Source organism: Hylaeus anthracinus, unplaced genomic scaffold, assembly GCF_026225885.1.
Source record: "Hylaeus anthracinus isolate JK02 unplaced genomic scaffold, UHH_iyHylAnth1.0_haploid 11985, whole genome shotgun sequence".
NCBI lineage: Eukaryota > Metazoa > Arthropoda > Insecta > Hymenoptera > Colletidae > Hylaeus > Hylaeus anthracinus.
This window is the reverse complement of record NW_026534333.1, coordinates 664,818-686,371: the sequence shown is the minus strand read 5'-3', so window position 1 is coordinate 686,371 and position 21,554 is coordinate 664,818. Positions and strand designations below refer to the sequence as shown.

Sequence of the window (21,554 nt, the reverse complement as noted above, 5' to 3'; positions counted from 1 at the left end):
CATTTACAATCGGCGACGCTTCTTCCAAGGAATATTCATGATTACTACCCCCCACACCCCACTCTTCTACATTTCACTGCCCGCCATTTCGATAAAACTTTGCAATTTTACGATTGTTCTTCGATAAGTCTTGCTCTCGTCGAATATCGTTCCAAGCGAAATACAACCAAGGTTGTCTTTACGTGGAAACTTTTCGCGAGAGATACCTCGAGAAGCGAAAAATAATTAAAAAATTAATAATAAAGAAAACGCAGTTGCGATGTCGAATGTAGGTTTCCATGTAAGCTAAAAAACTTGTCGACGAACTTTCTAGTTTGAAAGCAAGGACAGCTTCGAATCGACTCGTCAGAGTAATATTTTTATGTAATATGTTGCTTTATGTTATTTGATACGAGTTACTTTAAACTTAAAAACTCTGATTTTATGTATATTTAATTCGTATAATTTGCTCCTCGAATGGGTAACACTTCTATTAGAAATTGCATCGGGGAGCTGGCAAATCTAGTGGCGGCCTTGCATACAATACCACGTATCATGGAAACTCACCGACGCATATAATATCTAAATCCAAAGTAACAAACAAAATACTACCAATTTTTAACGTTCTCATTTGAAATTATTACTTTATCTTATTTAATCGTTGACGTAACCATGTAACGTTACGATGACTTCTATAGGTGTAAATATTTTCACACGAAAATATGTCGCGACGAATATATGTATAAGAAAGAAACGAGTCGGAGAAAAACACGACAAATGAAATGATTCGAAAGGAAAAAGGATGAAATAATTACGCGTGACATCGGTTACATTGTTTTCTCTTTTCTCTGTTCGTGAAATTAGTACGAAGAAGAAACGGAATCGGTTTTAACACGATTGTCTTTTTGTTTTGCGATACCATGCATAAACTAGTACTGTGGCGCAGGCGCACAGGTTAACGCAGGTTAACGTGCCATGACTCGCTATGACCGACACGATAGATTTGATACAGCAACGTTGCGTTCCTGTGCGATGTTTATTCTTCTTTTTTTATATTAATGATAATCGAACAAAAACGTACAATCTGAGTTCTTCTTCGAATTCAGCGAGGGTTGTCCACCAGAATTTTGATGTTTAGAAACTGAGAGATAAACATGTCATGAAAAATACAGATTGCGTGATATTTTTCTCGTAATGCTCTTCGATTAACTATCAATTTTGAAAATGCAGGTGCCTTTTGAAAGTAACTCGATTAAAATGTTATCGTTGAATAAAGGTAACCGAAATTTAGTGTGCTTGTTACGATAACTGTATATCTTGTTCGTTAAATTCTGGAATGTTACGCGAGACGTAAAGAATTCCCTAATTCATGGAAAAAAGTATATTAAACGAGGAAAGAGGAAAAATAGAATCGTAAACATGGATTTAACGATACGAATTTGAAAAATGAATCGCTTGTCTATATCGTACGTAGAAATGATAAATGAATTATAATGTAGTCCGTATTGAGATGTAATCGTTGATAAACAATTTGTGGGATTACGTTAACTATGAAAAAAAAAGACTTACTCAAAGGTGGAAGATAGAAATTTCGATAAGAGTAACGTCATAAATATTAAATATACAGTGTTCGATACTATACGATTGTATAGTACCAATAACCGTATGCATGTTATCTTGTATATGTGTCACTAATACACGCACGTCTACGCGGTATTTCAATCATACGTGGCAATGTTCAACAGGAATAATTATTTTAGAGATTTACTCTGACAAGCTGATCGCAGATAGCAGGTATGGATACCATAAGCGTTTATAAAAAGTGAATACGGTGTAATTAAAACGCTCAAGTAAATTTACTGTACGCGTAGCAATTTTATTGGCATTTTCACGAATCTTCCTATACTTTTGAACAAGTGTTTTTTAGAAAATATCTACTCGATCACGAATAGAATTGTTTTATCGTGTATAATAGGCATACGTATTCGCTAAAAAATACCACACAATATTTTTAACTTCTCTTTTGTGGTTCAAAGAATTGAAATATTTTTTAATATTTATACTTGCACATTTTTTAGGAAAGAAGTCTAAGTTATTAAATGCAATATGTAATCTATGTTGTGAATACATTTTAACAGAAACACTAGAGAATAATGCAACAGAAGAGGAAGAAATCAGGAACGATGCGTGCATTAATTCTTGTCGGTGGCTATGGAACTAGATTGAGACCACTCACCTTGAGTCGACCTAAACCATTAGTCGAGTTTGCAAATAAACCAATGCTTTTACATCAAATAGAGGCTCTGGTATGTTACAACATTTTTCTGACTTATCCATACCTCTTCCATTGATTAAACAAAGCGAATGTAATCTTTAGGTGGAAACAAATGTAACAGAGGTAATATTAGCTGTCTCGTACCGTGCAGAGGAAATGGAAAGAGATTTGGGTGATGCAGCAAAAAAACTAGGAGTAAACTTAATTTTTTCACACGAACCAGAACCTCTTGGTACCGCAGGACCACTCGCGCTAGTGCGCGATCTTTTAAGTTCAGGGGACGAGCCATTCTTTGTTTTAAATTCCGATATAATTTGCGATTTTCCGTTCAAGCAACTTCTCGATTTCCATAAAAATCATGGTAAAGAAGGAACGATTGTTGTTACTAAAGTAGAAGAGCCGTCCAAGTATGGAGTGGTTGTTTACAAAGACAATGGGCAAATAGAAAGCTTTGTAGAAAAACCGCAAGAATTTATCTCTAATAAAATAAATGCAGGTGTTGTCTCTTTTATGTTGAATTAAAACATTGACTGCTCTTTTAAAATTTTGTTGCTATAAATATTGTGATTTTATAGGTATGTACATCTTCAATCCAAGCATGCTAAGAAGAATAGAATTGAAGCCTACGAGTATAGAAAAAGAAGTCTTTCCGCTGATGGCCCAGGACGGAGAATTGTACGCGATGGATTTAACAGGATTTTGGATGGACGTAGGACAACCGAAAGATTTTCTTAAAGGTATATACTTTGAAGATATTTTCTCTTCAACTTTGATTAATAATCTCTTTATGTTTGATTTATGCAGGAATGAGTATGTACCTGACATCTCTAAGACAAAAATCACCGGAAAAGTTATATTCGGGTCCAGGTGTAATAGGTAACGTTTTAATAGACGAAACAGCAAAGATCGGTAAAGACTGCAGGATAGGTCCTAACGTCACAATTGGTCCTGGAGCTGTATTATCTGATGGATGCTGCATTAAAAGAAGCACCATCCTTAAATCAGCTATAATAAAAGAACATGCGTGGCTAGATGGGTAAGTTTGAAATTAAACGTCTAAAATTGTTTTGACTTCAAAGTACTTTACCATAATCGTGGACCGTACTATCTTCGTTAAATAACATCGTATGCTAATAAGGTGACAAATATTGTTACAGGTGTATCGTAGGCTGGAGGAGCGTTGTAGGACGTTGGGTACGGATGGAAGGTATAACTGTACTTGGCGAAGATGTAATCGTTAAGGATGAATTATACATCAATGGTGGTCAAGTTTTACCTCATAAAAGTATATCTAGTTCTGTACCGGAACCGCAAATAATTATGTGACCAAAGACAATATTTCGAAATAGACAGACTGGGCATTATAAATGACCAAACTACGAGATTTTTTATACACACAAAATTTTTATCAACTTTTTTAATTACACGTAAACTAGTATCAAATAATTATATTCGTTTATATTGTTTAAACATTTATAATTTATATCAACTTTACCGGTAGTCCTCGTACCACTACCGCAGCCGCGGTCATATATTGAGAACAGGCATCTTTAGATTTTGCCACCGCCCTTAACATCTCAGGTTCCTGAGGCGCATCTTGAGTACTTTTTTGTGGGTTTTTCAAAAATTCTAATCGTACAAAAATCCGAATAAAACGCAGTCGTAAAATTAGTCTAAAGATGACGAAAATAAAAACAGTATAATTTTTTTGATACTAACTTAGAGTACCTGTGCACCACATATGAATATCGACATCGGTCCATGGTCTGTTTGACGGCGATGGAATCCAACTGCTAATGAAATTTGTAGTCATCTTATCGATATCAGCATCTGTAACTTCCCATAACATACCGAGCACGCAGGGGCTAAAAATTAAATACTTGATTTTCATAAAAATCAAATTTAAATTATATATTAAGTTATATATAATAATTCGTAAGTCTTGTAATTTACTACCTGCTCGCTATTAAATACTGATTTGAAATACCATATGGTGGAAATCGTCCTCCTACTACAAGTAATTTTACACTACTACAGCCAAATAATAAAACGATTGACTTCACTCTAAGTCTTTCGATTTTTTCTCCTGGTAAATATTGTATCCCGCTACCATGACCGTTATACCTATTGGATAGCATACTGCATAACATAGTACGAATAACGAAACGATAACATTTTAAATGATCATACATTAATATATCACGATTGATTAAAGCGTCTTCGAAAACTTCTTCTTCTGGTTCGACATTGTACCAGCTCCTCCAATTTGGTAACCAGTGTTCGATAAAGAGTCGCATGCGTCTTTCCATTTTAGGTAAATTACCCGATGGGTTAACTATACAGGTTCCCATATCCCTTTTAACTCTAATTATCTTACAACCGTTTTCCATTGTACTTTCGTGCTCTTTAAATAAAGCATAAGCAATGTGTAGCGATGGAAAACGAGTAATCGGATGACACTTCAAGATTTCCATGGACTCGAAAGGTATGCAATCCATATGCTGAAATATATTTAAAAAATACATGAAATTAGGCAATTTAATTTAGCTCATATTTTATATACGACAAGATGATACGCTTACTTCATCGACAATTAAAACTAATGTTTTCCTAGTTGCATTTTGTAATTCTACTATACATGACAATTTTCCATATATGGACAATATAACATTGTCAGCAAGTTTGTCGCATGTAGGTAGCACATACTTTACCGCGCGTGCTATTTCTTCTCGAGTAAGAAAACACGCACCGAGCGCTATCTTTTTCAATAACCACACAGAACGCTTTGGTATGGTACAACTGTAATATATAAAGTACTTTAGGTCTTAAAATTAAATTTCACCGATCTTGAGACATACTTACTGTATTTTGTTGTCTAATATGAGTTTATCGATCATTTCTACAATATCTGCTACTAAATCAATGTTGTCTATCGGATCTGCCATGAACAAGATTCTCCATTCTCTCAACCACGAGTACTCTAATGTACGTATAGCTGTCTTTAATTTACACATATATGCATGTATACATTCACACAGAAAATATTAAACTTATTAGCATCCTAAATACCTTCATGTTAGTATTTTGTCGATTGCGCATTTTCCAATATAGTTCATTGTTCTCATAAGTAGCTTCCAATTTTGATCTATTGTTAGATAGAATTTTTTGAATTTCGTAACAAATGTCATAGGATGATTGCAATTTAGGTTTTGGTAATGTTATACACAAAGGTTCTATTTCCTTGGAACCTGTTGGTAGTATGATAATGTGTATTGCGTGCATTGCATTAATCGTGGATTTGCAACATTCGGAAATGTCCGGAGACTTGTGTTGTTCAGTAATTTGAATTACGTACCATTCTGTATATTAAACAAAAATGCCTAAATAATTAATATGCTTAATATTTTTGGAAAATGTATTTGTGTGATATATTTTACCTTTAGGTAAATCGTGCAGTTTCTCTTTTACATTATCGACGCTATTTGCATTGTTTACACCGAATTGGACATAGGCAGGCTTTAGCCCATAGAACTGTTGAGTATCTAAATATGATTCCCGCACCTTCATCTTCATGTACCTGTGCGATATTTGTTGACGAAGTATTACTGCATGCGACTCGATTAAACGACATATGGCTTCGAGTTCGTTACCCATCTATAAACAATACTTATAAATATATTGGTAATAAGACACTATCGATACAGAGATAATACCTTTAAATAACAAATGGCAAGCATCTTATTCAGATTTGCATACTCGACAGATCCTATGTTACACTTAGCGTTCACGAGTAATTTTTCAACATCTTCATTTACATTTTGCAAGGAATTTTCAATGTCCAACACTTCTTCGTCATTCAAACTATATTTATAGAACATTTGGAAAATTTCTTCCATATTAACGAACAATGATCCACTTTTCACATAAACATACTTCCTCTTGACTCTGTGTTTCACATTAATTACAACAGTTACGTTCAACGATTCAAATTCAAATGGAACTGAATGGAACCAATGAACTGTTATAGGAAGAGTACCAACCAGTAACAATTTAAAAGGTAACGCTAGGTTAGTACCGCTTTCTCTTCGGTAACAAAGAAATCTAATTCACTGCAAGCTTTGGAATAATTCTATATTCGAAGAAATCATTTTTAAGCTTTTAATAGCATAAAGTTTAACGTATTTCTTATATATGGAAATACAAATATACAGGGTGTCCCAAAAATGTTGTAACACATTGAAAGGGGTGGTTCGGGAGGTGATTTGAAACAACTTTTTCCTTAGCGAAAATGTTGTCCGAGGCTTCGTTGAGGAGATATTAGAGGAAAACACTGACCAATCAGAGCGCGCGGATACCGTTAGCGCGGCCGCGGTAGCGAAGGCTACGAGCTAAGCGGCCGCGCTTGTACGCGAACAAGTGACTCGACGTGCATCGAAGGACATTGGACGCGGCCGCTTAGCGCGTTCCCTTCGCTACCGCGGCCGCGCTAACGGTATCCGCGCGCTCTGATTGGTCAGTGTTTTCCTCTAATATCTCCTCAACGAAGCCTCGGACAACATTTTCGCTAAGGAAAAAGTTGTTTCAAATCACCTCCCGAACCACCTCTTTCAAGGTGTTACAACATTATTGGGACACCCTGTATAATTAGGTGCATTCAGAAGGCTACAGCTCAGTGAGAGAATTTTAGTCGTAGTGGCGCCATCGGTGGGAAAACACCCAAGTTTGTAGTGAAAATAGTTTTTAGTATTCATACTAGATGGCGCCATGGAAAATTAGTTCGGTCTTTTCAACGCTAGATGGAAAAAACCATAACCATTGCTGGCGCCATCTTACGGAAATGGTGAGAACTATTTTCTCTGCAAACTTGGACATTTTCCCACCGATTGCGCCACTAGCACCCGCTCACTGAGCAATGGCCTTCCTAGATGAACTATTTATTGTACGTTATAAGAAAATAACAATAAATTAGTTTATACACAAATGTATACTATGCTTCATTCTTAGAGCTAGATCAAAATTTTCTAATTTTTCTAATTCAAATCCTTTAATAAATTATATCGTAACTTTATTACTTTTATGCATTGCATACAAATAAATATCAATTTCTTCGTTGGTCTTAAACACCCTCCCTTTTTTTTTATTACAACTGCAATAACTATACAAAATTTATGTAAATGCATTGTGCCAAAATATATGAATTTTGTTTTACATTTTTTCATATACATGTACAAATTGTCAATATTTATTATACAATTAAACGCGTTACTGATTTCTATTATACATAATACGAAGAATTCTTACAAATTTATCCGATCATTATTATCATTTTGAGATTATTTACTTTACGAAGGTATATTCTTCTATATCACTTGTATAAAATTTCTATATAATCGTTAAAAGTTCTTAAAATCTATATTTTTTCATTAAATCACAGAAAAATTAAACGTGTATTCACGTAGCGAATCGGGGATTTTTTTTAACGAGTATGTATAAGGATATATCGTAGTCTCATTCCTGTAAAAACTCCCGAATGAAATTAGGTGCATTATTGCAGAACGTAAGGTCCGTTAAACGATTGCCCTCGTACGTGGCTCAAATTTTCTCCTGCGTACGATAATAAAGGGGACACCTCTACATCGTCCGTAACACTTGTTGCTCCAGCATTTAGTAACCACTTCTTATGAAGCTTAAGCACGTCATTGCGAGCAGTGCTCGGACAATCCTGACCAGCAGAATCCCCGTTCTTGAGAGGACTAAAGTCTTCTTCTCGGATTCCTTCCCAGACAGCCAACCGTTTGGCGAACTTAAATACATCGAATACGAACTTCTCTATCTTAATACCATTCGGAGATACAGGTATCCGTCTACATCCATCCGCGTCGATGTACGGAATTTTCTTTTTAGCAGCGTGCAGTTCCATTTCTGTTTCATACTCGTTACCAATAGTGCATAGAAAATCTACGGTGAAGTAGTGATTACATATATTTGCTGCATTGTACACGAGCTGTCCATCGTCGTCACGTAATTCTGCTGTATCTTTTGAAATTTCGCTATACTCGACGACTCGATAAGTGTCCTCGACTTTACACACGACTCCTACTGGTTCATTCGGCGATGACTTTTCTATGACTTTAACTCCGCAATCGGTAGACGAAGATAAGCAATATCCTAGGAAAATAGGATCTGCTACTTTTATTAAGATGTTATCAACGGAATGAGCATGGACACTACGAATACCGCGTTGTCTCATGTCGTCCAATATTCCTTGAACCTTGATAGCTCTGTACAATCCTCCATTTCCATCTGGTGCTTTAGAAATTTTGTGTTTCTCATCTAAAATAATTTTACCTTCGAGCGTGAAGCACGGTAACATACTTTGTTTAAAGGCTATGACATTGTCTTTTTTTAAATTAAAATAATTGTGCTTGGAGAGAAAGGCAAGAGTCGTATCATGAGTAGCTTCACTCGTTAATATGTACCTAATGAAAAATAATGAACCATTAGAAACAAAGAACTTTTATGTTATTGTGAGTTGTTACATCTATTAAAAAAAATGAATACCAAGTTATTTCTCCTCGTTTTCCATATTCCTTCTCTGCCATATTTTGCAAACGAAGTATTCTTTCCGCTTGTAATTGAAAAAGCGTTTTACCAGAAGGTAAACCAACGTTATACATGCCCTTAGGATAAGACACACCCAGTCGAGTACCTTGGCCTCCAGCCATCAATAACACTGCTACCTTACTATCTGCTATTTCTTGCAATCCCAATTTCTCGTATATTCTCAGTTGATCCTTGTTCGTGGAGTTGAGCGATGCGATACTCTCTTTAGGAATAGGAGATACTTTGTCATCTAGCGTATCCATATGGGTAATAAAAGAAGCATATGCTGTCTTCCGGTAGTAAGATGTCACTTCTGGGAGATTTAATTCGAGCAAATCATTTCGGAGCTCATTTTTCTCCTCCTCTGACAGTTGATCCCAGAATCGTAACAGATGTTCCTGGCCGCAGTCGGCAAGACTTGTACGAAGTTGCTCCATATTCGTATGTTTCCTGTTTGACAATCGCGAGAGCACTGCCAACGATCAGCGTATCCCGTTATCGTACCACCGTTATCATCAATGTTATAAACCAGTCTCACGATATATGTCAGTGTCGCAGTTCTAGTCGAACATCGGCGAGAATATATTTAAAACGTGTCGAGCAACAGGTATCCTGTCGTGGCTCGCAACCTAACCCAATTCATAGGTAGAGCGGGGTATACCTTCACTTTCACGATTCCACGTAGCACGTTTGATTCGATTTCTCTTATCGGCCTCTCTCACTCGTCCGGCCGCTCTGTCGATTCTCCTTTTCCTTTCCAGCATATTTTACTTTTACGAAGGCTTCTCGACGATCGTAAAATATCATCGTTTCTCGCTCAGAGAGTCTCGATCGCAAACGTCGAGACTGTAAACAGTGTAAACTGTAACCTTTCGTAGCCACACGATGTTTACAAATTTCACTATGGCTGATTACCGATCGATTACAACTGATTTCGTGAATTTTACGAAAATTACAAATACTATTTGGCTTCGAGCGAGAGTGAAAAGTGAAAGGTTGCGAAGCGAACGTGTGACCTTGCATTCCGGCCATACATTACTAATATATTTGGGAGCCTAACACTTCCGAAGATAACATCGAAATTCATTCGAGGAGAGGATTCGTAGTCTCCATGGATATTGGTTTACTCGATCGGTTTAATCATTAAATAATATCGCTCGAAACCAAATAAAAGCAATATTCTGATTTTTTTTTGTAATTTCTCAAAATAGCCTAACTATTTCCTCGTAAATGTATGTATTTTTCATGGAATTAGAACTATGTATGGCGATACATATGCGAAACCTCGACGAACAAACGTTTATCGAAGAGAATCTTTATCGGTTGATTATAGTCAATTATAGTTGATCGGTTGATTAGCGGCACGCGCATGCGTATCTGGATCTGGGAAAAAGGTATCTCTAATTTATATCGTTTTGATAATTTTCAATTAATTATACGTGGAATGTAACGATATGAAATAAAGTATAAAATTACACTGTCTAAGATTAATCAACAGGGTAAACTATATTACCTCTCTACCTTTGTGTATCATCATGTCATCTAGATGTGCAGATACTCGAATATAATCGGGAACGACGTTCAAACATCGTTTATTTTTCTTCTATTTTGGGCGGGAACGTATCACTGTTTCAATTTCTATATACTTAGCGTGACTTACAAAAATTTGTTTTCAACTAAACATCGTACAAGAATGCTTCATTTCACATTTTCGTGTTATCGTTGAACGATGAAACATCCTCTTCCTGATTATGCCTGAAATTGCTGGGCACCGTGTAGTTGATAACTACATTTATGTTTGTATAGTAGATATTACTATGGTTCGCATTGAGTCATCAAAATACTCGTGCATTTGTGCAATAATAATCCTGGTTGGTAGATCGTTTTTAGTTTCAAATATATTGCACTCGACGGCAGGCTAACGAATGCTTGTAAGAGAAAAATAGGTTTATCTATGTTTGACGTGATAGGAAATTTTTAAACGTATCGCCAATTACGGGGTTAGTAAAGAATCGCGGCATACGGTGGCGCTTGAAATTCTCTGTCAAAGCCCAATGCATACAGACGTGATCTCGATATTTCGTTTAAGTTACACGCGTGTTTGCTTGTGACTTACGAAAAGACATCATGCTGTACATTCCTAAATAACGTTTTTGGGAATGCTGCGGCGATATTACGGCTGTAACGATAAGTAATGTGCAGCGATGTGATATGTTTACGCGTTCATGATAAAGTACTCGCCCTTTGTAAATGTATTTCGGTGAGTTACGTTTACGCCTGCTTCGTGTTACGCTCCTTCGAGTGATCGCTGACTCGAAGGATTTCTTTAAAAAAAAATTCGTCATCAATTGTCATGCAAGTTACACGACCGATCGGCGTATTTGTCGCGACGGCTGTTCGGTATCATTCCGTGAACTATTATCATTATTTTTTCTAATAAATTCACCACTTTTTAACAGTGGGCCCCGCTATGTCCTGAATATGTCACAAATTTATTTCTGTTTTATTATTTCGTTAACGTTTATCTATTCGAATCGTACTTATAGTATCGATAGGTTAGGAGAATCGTCCTTGAGTTTTATTGATATTTAAGAGTTGCATTATTCGTTAACTTTTTATTCTTATTTCAAAGTAACGAATTCGAGATAGAGGTTAGAGATTCGTTGAATTTGTTGTTTATACTAAACTACGTTTTTTAATAATTATATATATGGACAACATGAGAAATCACGTTCGTAGCGTTAAAAAGTATTCTCGAATAATTTTAAAATAAAGGGGGAATGAACCCTGTTATATATCTTGGAATATTGCTAGAATACTTTCAGAAACAATGTAAATAATTCATTTTAAAGGCTAACATTTGTAATGTTTAGGTGCCAGGTGCGTAGAAAGCAGCTGGCAAGATGGGCAAGTTGTTGTCAAAGATCTTTGGCAACAAGGAGATGCGAATTCTTATGCTAGGATTGGATGCTGCTGGGAAAACTAGTATCCTTCATATGTATTCTTTTGTTTACATGAAACTTTTCTAGACACGAGAAAGGAGTTTCTAAAGCTACGTCATATTCCGTAATCAGCATTGTTTCCTTAATTATATATCAGCAATATTATATAAACTTAAACTAGGACAGTCTGTAACAACTATACCAACTGTAGGATTCAATGTAGAAACGGTTACCTATAAGAACGTCAAGTTCAATGTTTGGGTAAGATACGCATTTAGAATTTTTATATATTCCAATGGAAGTGCAAATTTTTGAAATATTAATTTCTTGCTAGGATGTTGGAGGACAAGATAAAATACGTCCGTTATGGCGTCATTATTATACTGGAACACAAGGACTTATTTTTGTAGTAGATTGCGCTGACAGAGACCGAATCGATGAAGCACGTCAAGAGCTTCATCGAATTATAAATGATAGAGAAATGCGAGATGCTATTATTTTAATTTTTGCGAATAAGCAAGATCTTCCTGATGGTGAGTATTAATATTTATAAACTAAATGGGTAAATTTATATACATTGCATTACATGTAAAACTTCTCACAATTTCTAGCAATGAAACCACACGAAATACAAGAAAAGTTGGGTTTAACTAGGATACGAGACAGGAATTGGTATGTTCAACCATCGTGTGCCACAACTGGTGATGGGCTTTACGAAGGCCTTACATGGTTGACCAGTAATCATAAATTATGAGCAAATATTTATTTTTCATCAATTAGCCACATACCAAGAATGTACGTTTGCTTTGTATTTCCATTTTTATTTATCGTGTAGAGGCTCTGTAATGCAACTGACAATGATCGTAAAGATCCGTGAGAGAAACGATATCGTCTCGAGCGTACAACAGCAAATGTAACACAACCATTAATATCGAATTATGCGTTTCAGTAATACTAATACTATATAAATAGAAATTTATCCAAGTACCAAAAGATATAGACTTTGTTACTAACTGTTTATCGAAGTCCATGAAAATAGTTATTACAATATTATCGATTAGATTATCATGTTCAACATTTTACTATAATTTATATATATGTATATGCGTGCGTGTACCGCATTACGGGATACCATTTGTAAGTGAATACAAAAATGATGAGCCGTTTATGGTATCAAGGAATACATTTGCAAAATTATCTTCTCAATTTAAAACGATCACTTAAACAATGACTAATTTAAAGAGCCATGCCTAAGATGCAGACACGAGGTTAATTATTCATTGGTTATTGTCAGCGCTATGTAATATGTATCACGTAATATTCATACATATAATCTCATCGATATATGTGAGTAAACATTCAAAGCACTTACATTATTGGCTCCATTTAGCACCAAGATACTATTCATCGATAAATTCTTGTTGTATTAAGCCATTGCTTTAAAAGTATGTTTACAGTTTCATTAGTTTTTTTTCTTTCTTGATTGTCTTCCAATTCAATCGGTCGATTTGTTTCTTCAAAAATTACTCGTAATTCCACGTATAGCTTTTTGCTACTTACTTTCATTAGGGTGCATTAAATGCACGAAACCACACGTACACATACCGATGGAGTTGTTCTGTACGCACAAATGGCAAACCATAGGATTTAATATGATACAACGTTTCTAATCTGTTATTATTATGAGCTCAAAACATAAAACAGGAGAGGAAAGTAGGAACAATGTTACTAATAACGTAACAGCATTGAATCTGCCAATATTGTTTACCAGTTAAGTGGTCAGATAACGCGAAACTAGAATTAGATTGCAAGGGAAAGAGTCAGAACATGTTTTTTGCGAATCTCACTTTATTTTCTTCTTAAATATTAATCTATAGGATAAGAATGATAAACGTATTTAACAACGTCTACTACTAATTCGACGAAAAAATTTTTATCGTCGTTCAAAATTCTGTTTTTTACGAACTTCATACGTTTATAAAACTAGAATACACGTTATGACTAAAACGAAGTAACAATGGTATGTTACCCTTTCAGTCTGTTGCTATATCGACATTTTATTTGCATTCCACAATTACGTTAAGGCATTAAGATTTTAACGGATCGCATAAGTTTGTCAGAATCATTTTTTTGGCATCTGTATCATTAACGTTAAGTGTCACGTTTAATGAAAAATAATTTGCAAAACAATTACGTAACTCGTGTTTAACGGTCGTGAACAGGCTTTGGAAAAAAAAAGTAATGTACTATTCCTATATGTGTTCATTAGTACTGAACAGTGCTCTATGGCTATACATGTTTATACTACATCGTTACCATCAGTTTTGTGTTCATACGAAAGGTATATAATGTTGCGTCATTTTTGTTTTTCCTTTGTTTTAATTGTATTTGAAGAGACGGAATAATCGTAACACGAGTAGCTTTGTTGGAAACTAGTTATTGTTATTAAAAAACAAACAAACAAAAAAAAAATGATTGAATATCGCGAAATGATAAGTAGATTCTGGACCGAAGTAAAATTCGGAGGATCGAAATTGGGGAAAATATGAATTTCATCGATTGGAATTTTCTATTATAGAAAAATAATATACGTGTAATTACGTGTTACTTTATAATTGCAAATAACTTTTAACATTCGATATATTTGTCACTAAGAATTACTAACTTAAAAACTAACGGAAAACTGGTTTTCATTCGTGTTGATCACTTTGAGTAACTGAGTTTTAATAAATCGTACGACAGTTTGTTATTACGCGGATATAACCATAGAGTACGTATTACAGTAAGAAATCTCCAAAGCCTGAGATCAGACAAGTCTTACAAGCGGTAATTAAATTATTTGCAATTAATATTTTAGTAATTCTATATTTAACGAGAAGGCGAATTTCATAGTAATAACAATATATTTATTCCTTCTCTCTTTAGTGTGAAATAACAAAAACATTTGTAATCAAGATATTGATTTTACTAAAAAAAAAAAAGAAAGAAAGAAAGAAAGAAGGAAAACGCAGACGTATGCAAATTTTATAGTTGTTATTATATTATAGCATACATCTTAACATAATATTAGTACATAACATCGTCAAACAGATTTATTGTCAAAGTAAGCATTTGATATCGCCATGTCCATTGTTCAGTTTATATGTACTATCCTCTATATTTTCCAACAATTTGTTTTAACAGGGGCCATTCAGAATGCAGGGCTCAATATAAAGCGCTTTGGAGTAAGGAAGAGAATCAGTTATTTCAATAAATTATCAGGGTTTCTCAACATTTACTCCATGGATCATTTTTAATTTTTGGAAATTGGCGAAGATTTAAAGAATCTGTGTTTCATACATAATTAAACGTTTCAGAGAGATCACACGTAGATTTAGAAAATATAATTGTCTTTTTACCAACGATAAATTTTACTTAGTCAATGATAACGATCCACAAAGTTCAAGATTGAGAAACGCTGATCTATACTATTAGCCAGAGAATTCTCAATGCACCGACATCGATGAATACTATTCAATTACATTAATAAAAAAAGTAATAGAAGAAATATTTTTTTTTCAGTTGTATCGTAACGATAGCCACAGTTAGAAAATCTCATTTTTACATATAGAAAAATTGCTTTCAGAGAATTGTTTGTTTCATTTCACAAAAATCATATGAAACATCAAAAATACTTTTTAATCTACAAATAGAAGATGGTTAGTCATCTTCATACGATGTAAGCGTTAATCGATTATCGTTTTATATCAATTTTTCAGATGTAAAAAGTTGTTTGCTAACAAAAAACTATGTTTGTCCTTGTTAATATGAACATCAAAACATATTTACGAGTAGCAACTAAAGGTGCAATAGAATTTTTTGGTTCTCAGTACAAGTAAAATACAATAAGTGTAATTTACTACAGTAAATATTATATAGATAAATAACGGTAATTTTTACAAAATTGGAAACCGCTGAACCTGGAAATAATATATGTACTTGTATATTATTATTATAAAATTATTATTAATATTATTATTATTATTTGTATAATAAAGACACCTTTAAATTATAAGAGCATTTTTTCAAAATGCAAGATATATATTTGAACAAAATATTTGTAATTGCACCTGATATTTATAAATCGTTTTTAAAATACATTATAAAATTTTTCCAAGTACCCAATTAAAAGAATGACAGAGTGTGGTTTTCGTTTGATCTACAAATTTCGAACCACAAAAAATATCGAGTCGTAACTTTGACATATTTTATAGAAGTTATAGTTTTCGTAAGAAATAATACATACTTAAAAGATATTTTTATAGGAAATAATCATATATATATGAAAAGATCTATAAAAATAAAACAAATACGAAGTAAAATATTTACATCTCCGCTTCTATAACGACTAAAGCAGTGGTCGCCAGCCGTTAATTGCAGAAACAAATTTAGCTGCTCGTGTTAATTTACGTATATGTATGTATATTCTAAAAGTACAAATCTTTAATTTCAACATAATTTCATCCTTGTTTGTCATTTACATATTATGCATACGTGCGCATATACACATGCGTATATATAAGCAATGGCAGATTATTCTATGAGTGAATAAACAAAAATTATTATTTCATTTTGCAAATCTAAATGGACACGCTGGTAACTGTGTATTAAAACCGTGCACACACTTTTTATATATTTTTGCTTTATTATTCGATATTTACAACTTTGTTCTATTTATTCATTCAAATTTCAATATTTTAAAATATTAAACGGGTCTTCCAAACTTTGCTTGCACTTCAGGTGCCGTGAATGAATAATCCGCCACTAATTATAAGATTTCAACGTGTAGCTGACCGAATATTACGAAATTTTTAGCAACTCCTAACCTTCCAATGTTGACGACTATTAAACTAGAGTATAAAAAAACGTGAGTCAAACATATAGTCATTACCGTTAACAGATCCAATTAAAAGTTCACGCATCTTTCGTTCAGAATCTCGCTAATACTGTAAACAATTTTATACGTTTCCTATTATACAGATTGAAAAGTACACGATTGTATTTATCATTTTTATACGAAAAGCGGCCCATACACGATGCAAATTTACCAGATACTTGTTACACAGAATTAGTATTCGTCATCTACATTCACTTAATTATTCGATGTTACTTAGATTTAACGATGCATATCCCAGCAATACTAGATTTCGAATGTTATCACATATTCCTTTAACCTTTACAAACTAATTTTCAACAGATCTATTAGAAGTCATGTGATGGATCCGAGACACGCATATCGATTAAACAAGATGAATTAAAAAAGAAAATTGTCATGAAAATAAGAGGTATTAAGTCGGGCCACTTACTTCAGCGGTATAACATTTTTCCGAATATTTACACGGAAAAAATACATTTCTCTTCTTGCGTTAGCTATCTCTAAGAATTCGTGTTTCAAGCAATTCCTATTTCGACATAGTCTTGAGATGTACTGTAATGTATATCCTGATGCTATCTACTCGGGCGCTGTTCTTCTATAAGCGCTATTAATCTTTGTCGAGTTTTTTTATTATTCTGACACGCTGAAGATATCAAACCAATTAAATGCTTGACAGAATATTCCTGCAAATGAAATATCCACGAGGATTTAATTTAATTTAATTTAATTACTAACTGTCGACATAATGACTCATAAACTAATATTATTTTGCCAATTACCTTATGTTCTTTTATCCATTCCTCCAAACTATTTTCTGGAAGGTAATATGCTTTGATATATAATTCGACGTATTCTCTATGCGGCATCGGCCTCAAGCAAGTTAACGTCTCGAATTTCGACTTCAATTGCGTGAAATCGAGTTGCATCAATGCTCTACCTCCGTTTGAACACTTTTTAGCGCTAGAGAATCCTTCTACCAGAGTGTGGGTTATCAGATGTGCAACGTTTTCCCAGACAGCGTTATATACATCATCCGACAAAGGAAGACAGTTTCCAATATTCTTCAGCCTTTCGTTTAAGATGAATATTTCTTGAAGTAACGCGTCGATGTAACCGCTATGTTGAGACATAACATCTGTTACCTCCCAATTGACCTTGTTCATTAAAATTAAAATGTTTGCAACATCGAATGCTTGCGACGCGACCGCCATATATACTGGCTTTCTTAAATCCGTTGTCGACGCTATTGTTTGCATATAAAATTGATGAAGAAATCCACGCTGGGGACTGGTCGCGATAAGATGTTCTAGATACGGTTTCAAGCCTTCATATTGTTGCCCTAAGAATATCAAAGACTCCACTGCTACGATGCGTTCAGTCAAACCGTGAAGTCTTTCTGGTTGCGACAAATTTACGATCGAAGAGAGCTGCGGTTGTCGAACTTTGTCAGAGTTCGATTTAATGTTATCCTCTGTATCGTTCTCGCAAATTATTAAGTTCTCTTTAATTCTTGCCAATGATAATTTTAATTTTGGACTGTACAGCGAGTCGCTATTTATTTGAAGATCCGAAGTAAAGAATAAATGCACAGTGTAGAAACACAGCTCGTAAAATTGTATCATACTTTGTATTACGGTAACCGCGATAGAACGCAGAAGTCTGGACATTTGTAGGTATTTTCCACACACACGCAATATACTTAAGGTGGTGTTCGTGACCATGGGTCCTGATTGTTTCAATTTGCATTTCTTTTTATTTGTTTTAATGTGATCCGAGTCATCGACGAAATCGTGTTTCAATTCTTCAGGGATGTCATCGTCGGATTCATCCGAATAGTATCCTGGTGGATTATCCTAGATAATACATATTTCATCAGTCATATGATATATCATAATATAAATTATTTTACGCGAAACAATGAAGAAGCTATACCTCATTTTTTACCAAAATATCTTCGTCCATTGTATCGTCTAAACCTATGGAAAATGGAGACACGCCTCCTTCTAAATATTTTTGAACCCATTCTATTCCTATAGGACTATCATACTCGCTAACATTCGAGTTATCTAAACTATTCCATACTTTACAGATATTCAACGACGGCTTCAAACTTTTGAACTCCTGTAATTGAGTCGCTACAAAGTTAGATTTGAGGGGACACAATTCCCACCCATCGTTTTCTAAAAATATTCTGAGTTCGTCTAGTCTCGACGCGTGATAATGAGAAAAATATGATAACGATTGTTTTCGTATAGATTCTTGTAAATTCTCCGATTTAAAACCACACAATTCTTCTCCGATTTCCATTAATCTGTTAACTATACCAAGAACTTGAACGAACTGTTCGAATTTAATGTAAGTTAAATCAGTGTTCATTAAAAATATCGATATTTTCATTTCAACATCGTGCCATATTCGAATCATACTGTTTCCTAATTTATGTTTTACATATTCCTTGCAAAAAGTCCCTTCGAAATCTTTAACGTCGGGATCAAATTTAACTTTATTTTCTTGCGTATTATGCCAACTTACTACCAGGTAGTAGGAGCTTAATATCGTCCAGAGCGATTTACATAATTCGGTTAAACAAGCGATGCAACTTTCGCGAGGCACCGATTGACAGAGTTGTTTGTACTGCCTTTTTGTGTCTCCACCCGCGTACGAATGAACAGCTGCAAAGGCGGTATTATGGATCGCTGCGGTGAAATGCATGTGTAGTTGGTCTATCGCTGATTGAGTTTTTCCTAATAAAGAATATGCTTCTTGTATCGATGTATAAATCGCTACATCGAACTGTGTGCACATGTTCGAGAGCGTAACGTCCAATGCTTCCTCTGCTTGTTCTAAAATATCTTGTAATTTTCCATTTAAAGCAGCGATGCAATGAAAATGTTTATATGTCTGAGCGGCGCTTTGACATTCTAAAAGCAACGAGATTGCTCTGGGATAATTTTTTTCACTTAAAAGCTCTTGTAATCGATCTCCCGTACGTTGCTACAAAAAAAAGGTAAGGACTTATTACACCTTGGTTTTATCAATAATGTAAGTCATGTAATTTAATATCGCAATGAACATACCAATGTCTTTATAGTGTTTAAATTATTTAACAACTCTTCCACAATTTGTCGTTTTTGATAATTCGCTAATATTCCTAAGCTGGCCGTCGTAAATTGCTTTTCAGCTAATTTCAAGTCTGCTCTTCCCATTCTACATATTTTTAGTATGTCTTGCAGTTGCTCTTGTATCAGTAAAATTTTCTCGAATTCTTTTTTGCATGCATTCTGCTTTTGCAAAATAAGTTGTAAAACTTTCTTGGAAACTACTTGATGCTGCTGCTTCAGTTTCTTGTAACACTTTTCGATCTCTTTAGACTGTAAGATCTTTGGTAACTTTTCGAGCTCGTGTCTACTAGAATCAAAGCTATGATCCGTGTTAAAATAAATGTCCTCGATGGATTCTAAGATGTCTTGATCAGGGATGGGTTCGCTTTCTGTCGATTGGTCAGCTTCTGAATGTATGTCTTCCAATTTTTGGGACTCTGGCGGATCGAGCAGATCCGAATGTAAACCCATGACAGGAACCTTGGTGACATTCTAAACAATAACAAGAAAAAGTTTCAGAGGAATTCATAGAATACTGCATGAAACATCGATAAATCATAGATGAACAGAATTTCACCTGAACGATAAATAAGGAATCAAAATTTTGTCCATCTTTATCGCACTCGAAATCTATGCAACATAACCTAAAGCACCAGCAAATAATAAGAACGACGCTTGCACTCACACGCTTATTGCGTACAAAGCAATAGATTATTCAATTGTGATCATTTTAACAGAGATTTGATTACCTGTTTATTAATGAGACCAAGGAATTTAAGTTTCAGATCCTCCATTCTGTTGATTCCTTCAAAATTCTGACCGACACATTTTCATCTATTTATTCGATTTCTTGGTGTTTCTGTCGATGAAATTGTCATAGGAAGTAATATCAACATTATTTCATGTTAATTATTCTATTATTTTCATTCTGTAACAATATAAAATCTATCGTTTGAACGCTAATTATGGCTACGTACTCGAAACGCATACGTATTTATCAATATTTTTCATAGGTTATGTACGATATGAAGTTAACGCGGAAGTGTCAGGTTTGTACGTTTGTAGCAATATATTCTCAGGTATTGCTATCTTCAAACGGCATAGCAGTATTTGTATGCATTCGCGTGTAATAGAAGAATAAGAGGTATAATATTATTTATAAAACGTAACTGAACTAAAAAAACAAGATTAAAATTTAAACAATGTATGCATATTCATTGTCCGAATGCGATAGACGTATTTTAACGTTATAACAGACGAGCTATATGTTTATTTAAAAATAGTCTATGTTATTAACCGTAAAATTTGGATGCTCGTAAAATACGTAAGCGTACCACATTGCAATTAATTATGATTGACTTTTTCCACTGGTTCCGTGAAATTTGCAGCCTTGGCTAAGAACTCTGTTAAAACAGACGCGCACGATAAATCTCGATTTACGTTTCGATCGTACCTTTAAAATTAACTACAAATTCAAAAAATTACGTTGACATTTTCGTGTGTCTAGAGTAACTACGCGTAAACTTGGGGCGTACGTATTTTATCTCGTTGCAATTAGGAGCTTCTCGTTATACTATTACGTAAAATATTACAACACAAAGTATTGAGCAATTTATCGACCGAAACCGATCGCAAATCCAATTAACTATATGTATATAAGAGACGATGTCAAGACCGAGAATGCAATGTTTATTGCCAGCTTGGCTTCTTATACCGAGTCGCGTTCAATATTTTAAGTT

At 34.4% G+C, this 21,554-nt stretch overlaps 5 protein-coding genes across 12 annotated transcripts; 2 read left to right on the top strand and 3 right to left on the bottom strand.

Annotated features, from left to right (window-relative positions):
* Positions 1–976: 976 nt before the first annotated feature.
* On the top strand, positions 977–3,727 carry LOC128886536 (mannose-1-phosphate guanyltransferase beta). 2 transcript variants are annotated; one of them, XM_054141481.1, is made up of 6 exons: positions 977–1,773; positions 2,118–2,285; positions 2,357–2,750; positions 2,830–2,991; positions 3,059–3,290; positions 3,412–3,727. In XM_054141481.1, exons 2-6 carry the CDS (start codon positions 2,133–2,135, stop codon positions 3,578–3,580), a joined length of 1,110 nt encoding a protein of 369 aa, XP_053997456.1. In that variant the 5' UTR covers positions 977–1,773; positions 2,118–2,132; the 3' UTR covers positions 3,581–3,727. The 2 variants fall into 2 exon arrangements, with proteins under 2 accessions (XP_053997456.1, XP_053997457.1); XM_054141482.1 differs by having other exon boundaries at positions 2,058–2,285.
* LOC128886535 (separin) lies at positions 3,590–6,478 on the bottom strand. Of its 2 annotated transcripts, XM_054141480.1 has the most exons (10): positions 6,295–6,478; positions 5,968–6,199; positions 5,692–5,908; positions 5,324–5,613; positions 5,117–5,253; positions 4,837–5,053; positions 4,445–4,755; positions 4,211–4,378; positions 3,974–4,119; positions 3,590–3,883 (listed from the first exon to the last, which is right to left on the bottom strand). In XM_054141480.1, the coding sequence occupies exons 2-10, from the start codon at positions 6,148–6,150 to the stop codon at positions 3,735–3,737; spliced, it is 1,818 nt and encodes a 605-aa protein (XP_053997455.1). In that variant the 5' UTR covers positions 6,151–6,199; positions 6,295–6,478; the 3' UTR covers positions 3,590–3,734. The 2 variants fall into 2 exon arrangements, with proteins under 2 accessions (XP_053997455.1, XP_053997454.1); XM_054141479.1 differs by lacking the exon at positions 6,295–6,478 and having other exon boundaries at positions 5,968–6,277.
* Positions 6,479–7,297: 819 nt separating this feature from the next.
* Positions 7,298–10,232, bottom strand: LOC128887046 (UDP-N-acetylhexosamine pyrophosphorylase). The gene is made up of 2 exons (XM_054142473.1): positions 8,816–10,232; positions 7,298–8,733 (listed from the first exon to the last, which is right to left on the bottom strand). The coding sequence occupies exons 1-2, from the start codon at positions 9,292–9,294 to the stop codon at positions 7,800–7,802; spliced, it is 1,413 nt and encodes a 470-aa protein (XP_053998448.1). The 5' UTR covers positions 9,295–10,232; the 3' UTR covers positions 7,298–7,799.
* Positions 10,233–10,886: 654 nt separating this feature from the next.
* On the top strand, positions 10,887–15,810 carry LOC128887053 (ADP-ribosylation factor 6). 5 transcript variants are annotated; one of them, XM_054142485.1, is made up of 6 exons: positions 10,887–11,117; positions 11,731–11,842; positions 11,957–12,060; positions 12,134–12,332; positions 12,411–12,594; positions 14,983–15,810. In XM_054142485.1, exons 2-5 carry the CDS (start codon positions 11,761–11,763, stop codon positions 12,551–12,553), a joined length of 528 nt encoding a protein of 175 aa, XP_053998460.1. In that variant the 5' UTR covers positions 10,887–11,117; positions 11,731–11,760; the 3' UTR covers positions 12,554–12,594; positions 14,983–15,810. The 5 variants fall into 5 exon arrangements, with proteins under 5 accessions (XP_053998460.1, XP_053998457.1, XP_053998458.1 ...); XM_054142482.1 differs by having other exon boundaries at positions 10,888–11,117; positions 12,411–15,810; XM_054142483.1 differs by lacking the exon at positions 10,887–11,117 and adding an exon at positions 11,134–11,257 and having other exon boundaries at positions 12,411–15,810.
* Positions 15,811–16,930: 1,120 nt separating this feature from the next.
* On the bottom strand, positions 16,931–21,468 carry LOC128887045 (syndetin). Of its 2 annotated transcripts, none has more exons than XM_054142472.1 (6): positions 21,269–21,468; positions 20,565–20,743; positions 19,792–20,307; positions 18,647–19,708; positions 17,494–18,567; positions 16,931–17,397 (listed from the first exon to the last, which is right to left on the bottom strand). In XM_054142472.1, the coding sequence occupies exons 2-6, from the start codon at positions 20,607–20,609 to the stop codon at positions 17,287–17,289; spliced, it is 2,808 nt and encodes a 935-aa protein (XP_053998447.1). In that variant the 5' UTR covers positions 20,610–20,743; positions 21,269–21,468; the 3' UTR covers positions 16,931–17,286. The 2 variants fall into 2 exon arrangements, with proteins under 2 accessions (XP_053998447.1, XP_053998446.1); XM_054142471.1 differs by having other exon boundaries at positions 21,150–21,288.
* Positions 21,469–21,554: the final 86 nt, after the last annotated feature.

What these genes read in the sequence shown, in the direction of transcription:
- LOC128887045 (XM_054142472.1), bottom strand. Translation starts at nt 20,609, where the DNA reads ATGGAGGATCTGAAACTTAAATTCCTTGGTCTCATTAATAAACAG. An exon ending in TAAACACTATAAAGACATTG is followed by an intron (nt 19,709 to 19,791) that starts GTATGTTCATTG and finishes TTTTTTTTGTAG; the next exon opens with CAACGTACGGGAGATCGATT. An exon ending in AATGGATAAAAGAACATAAG is followed by an intron (nt 17,398 to 17,493) that starts GTAATTGGCAAA and finishes TTTCATTTGCAG; the next exon opens with GAATATTCTGTCAAGCATTT.
- LOC128886535 (XM_054141480.1), bottom strand. Translation starts at nt 6,150, where the DNA reads ATGGAAGAAATTTTCCAAATGTTCTATAAATATAGTTTGAATGACGAA. An exon ending in TAGTTTTAATTGTCGATGAA is followed by an intron (nt 4,756 to 4,836) that starts GTAAGCGTATCA and finishes AATATATTTCAG; the next exon opens with CATATGGATTGCATACCTTT. An exon ending in CAGTATTTAATAGCGAGCAG is followed by an intron (nt 4,120 to 4,210) that starts GTAGTAAATTAC and finishes TTTAATTTTTAG; the next exon opens with CCCCTGCGTGCTCGGTATGT.
- LOC128887053 (XM_054142485.1), top strand. Translation starts at nt 11,761, where the DNA reads ATGGGCAAGTTGTTGTCAAAGATCTTTGGCAACAAGGAGATGCGAATT. An exon ending in GGATGCTGCTGGGAAAACTA is followed by an intron (nt 11,843 to 11,956) that starts GTATCCTTCATA and finishes ATTATATATCAG; the next exon opens with CAATATTATATAAACTTAAA. An exon ending in TAAGCAAGATCTTCCTGATG is followed by an intron (nt 12,333 to 12,410) that starts GTGAGTATTAAT and finishes CACAATTTCTAG; the next exon opens with CAATGAAACCACACGAAATA.
- LOC128886536 (XM_054141481.1), top strand. Translation starts at nt 2,133, where the DNA reads ATGCAACAGAAGAGGAAGAAATCAGGAACGATGCGTGCATTAATTCTT. An exon ending in TACATCAAATAGAGGCTCTG is followed by an intron (nt 2,286 to 2,356) that starts GTATGTTACAAC and finishes TGTAATCTTTAG; the next exon opens with GTGGAAACAAATGTAACAGA. An exon ending in ACCGAAAGATTTTCTTAAAG is followed by an intron (nt 2,992 to 3,058) that starts GTATATACTTTG and finishes TGATTTATGCAG; the next exon opens with GAATGAGTATGTACCTGACA.
- LOC128887046 (XM_054142473.1), bottom strand. Translation starts at nt 9,294, where the DNA reads ATGGAGCAACTTCGTACAAGTCTTGCCGACTGCGGCCAGGAACATCTG. An exon ending in AAACGAGGAGAAATAACTTG is followed by an intron (nt 8,734 to 8,815) that starts GTATTCATTTTT and finishes ATTTTTCATTAG; the next exon opens with GTACATATTAACGAGTGAAG.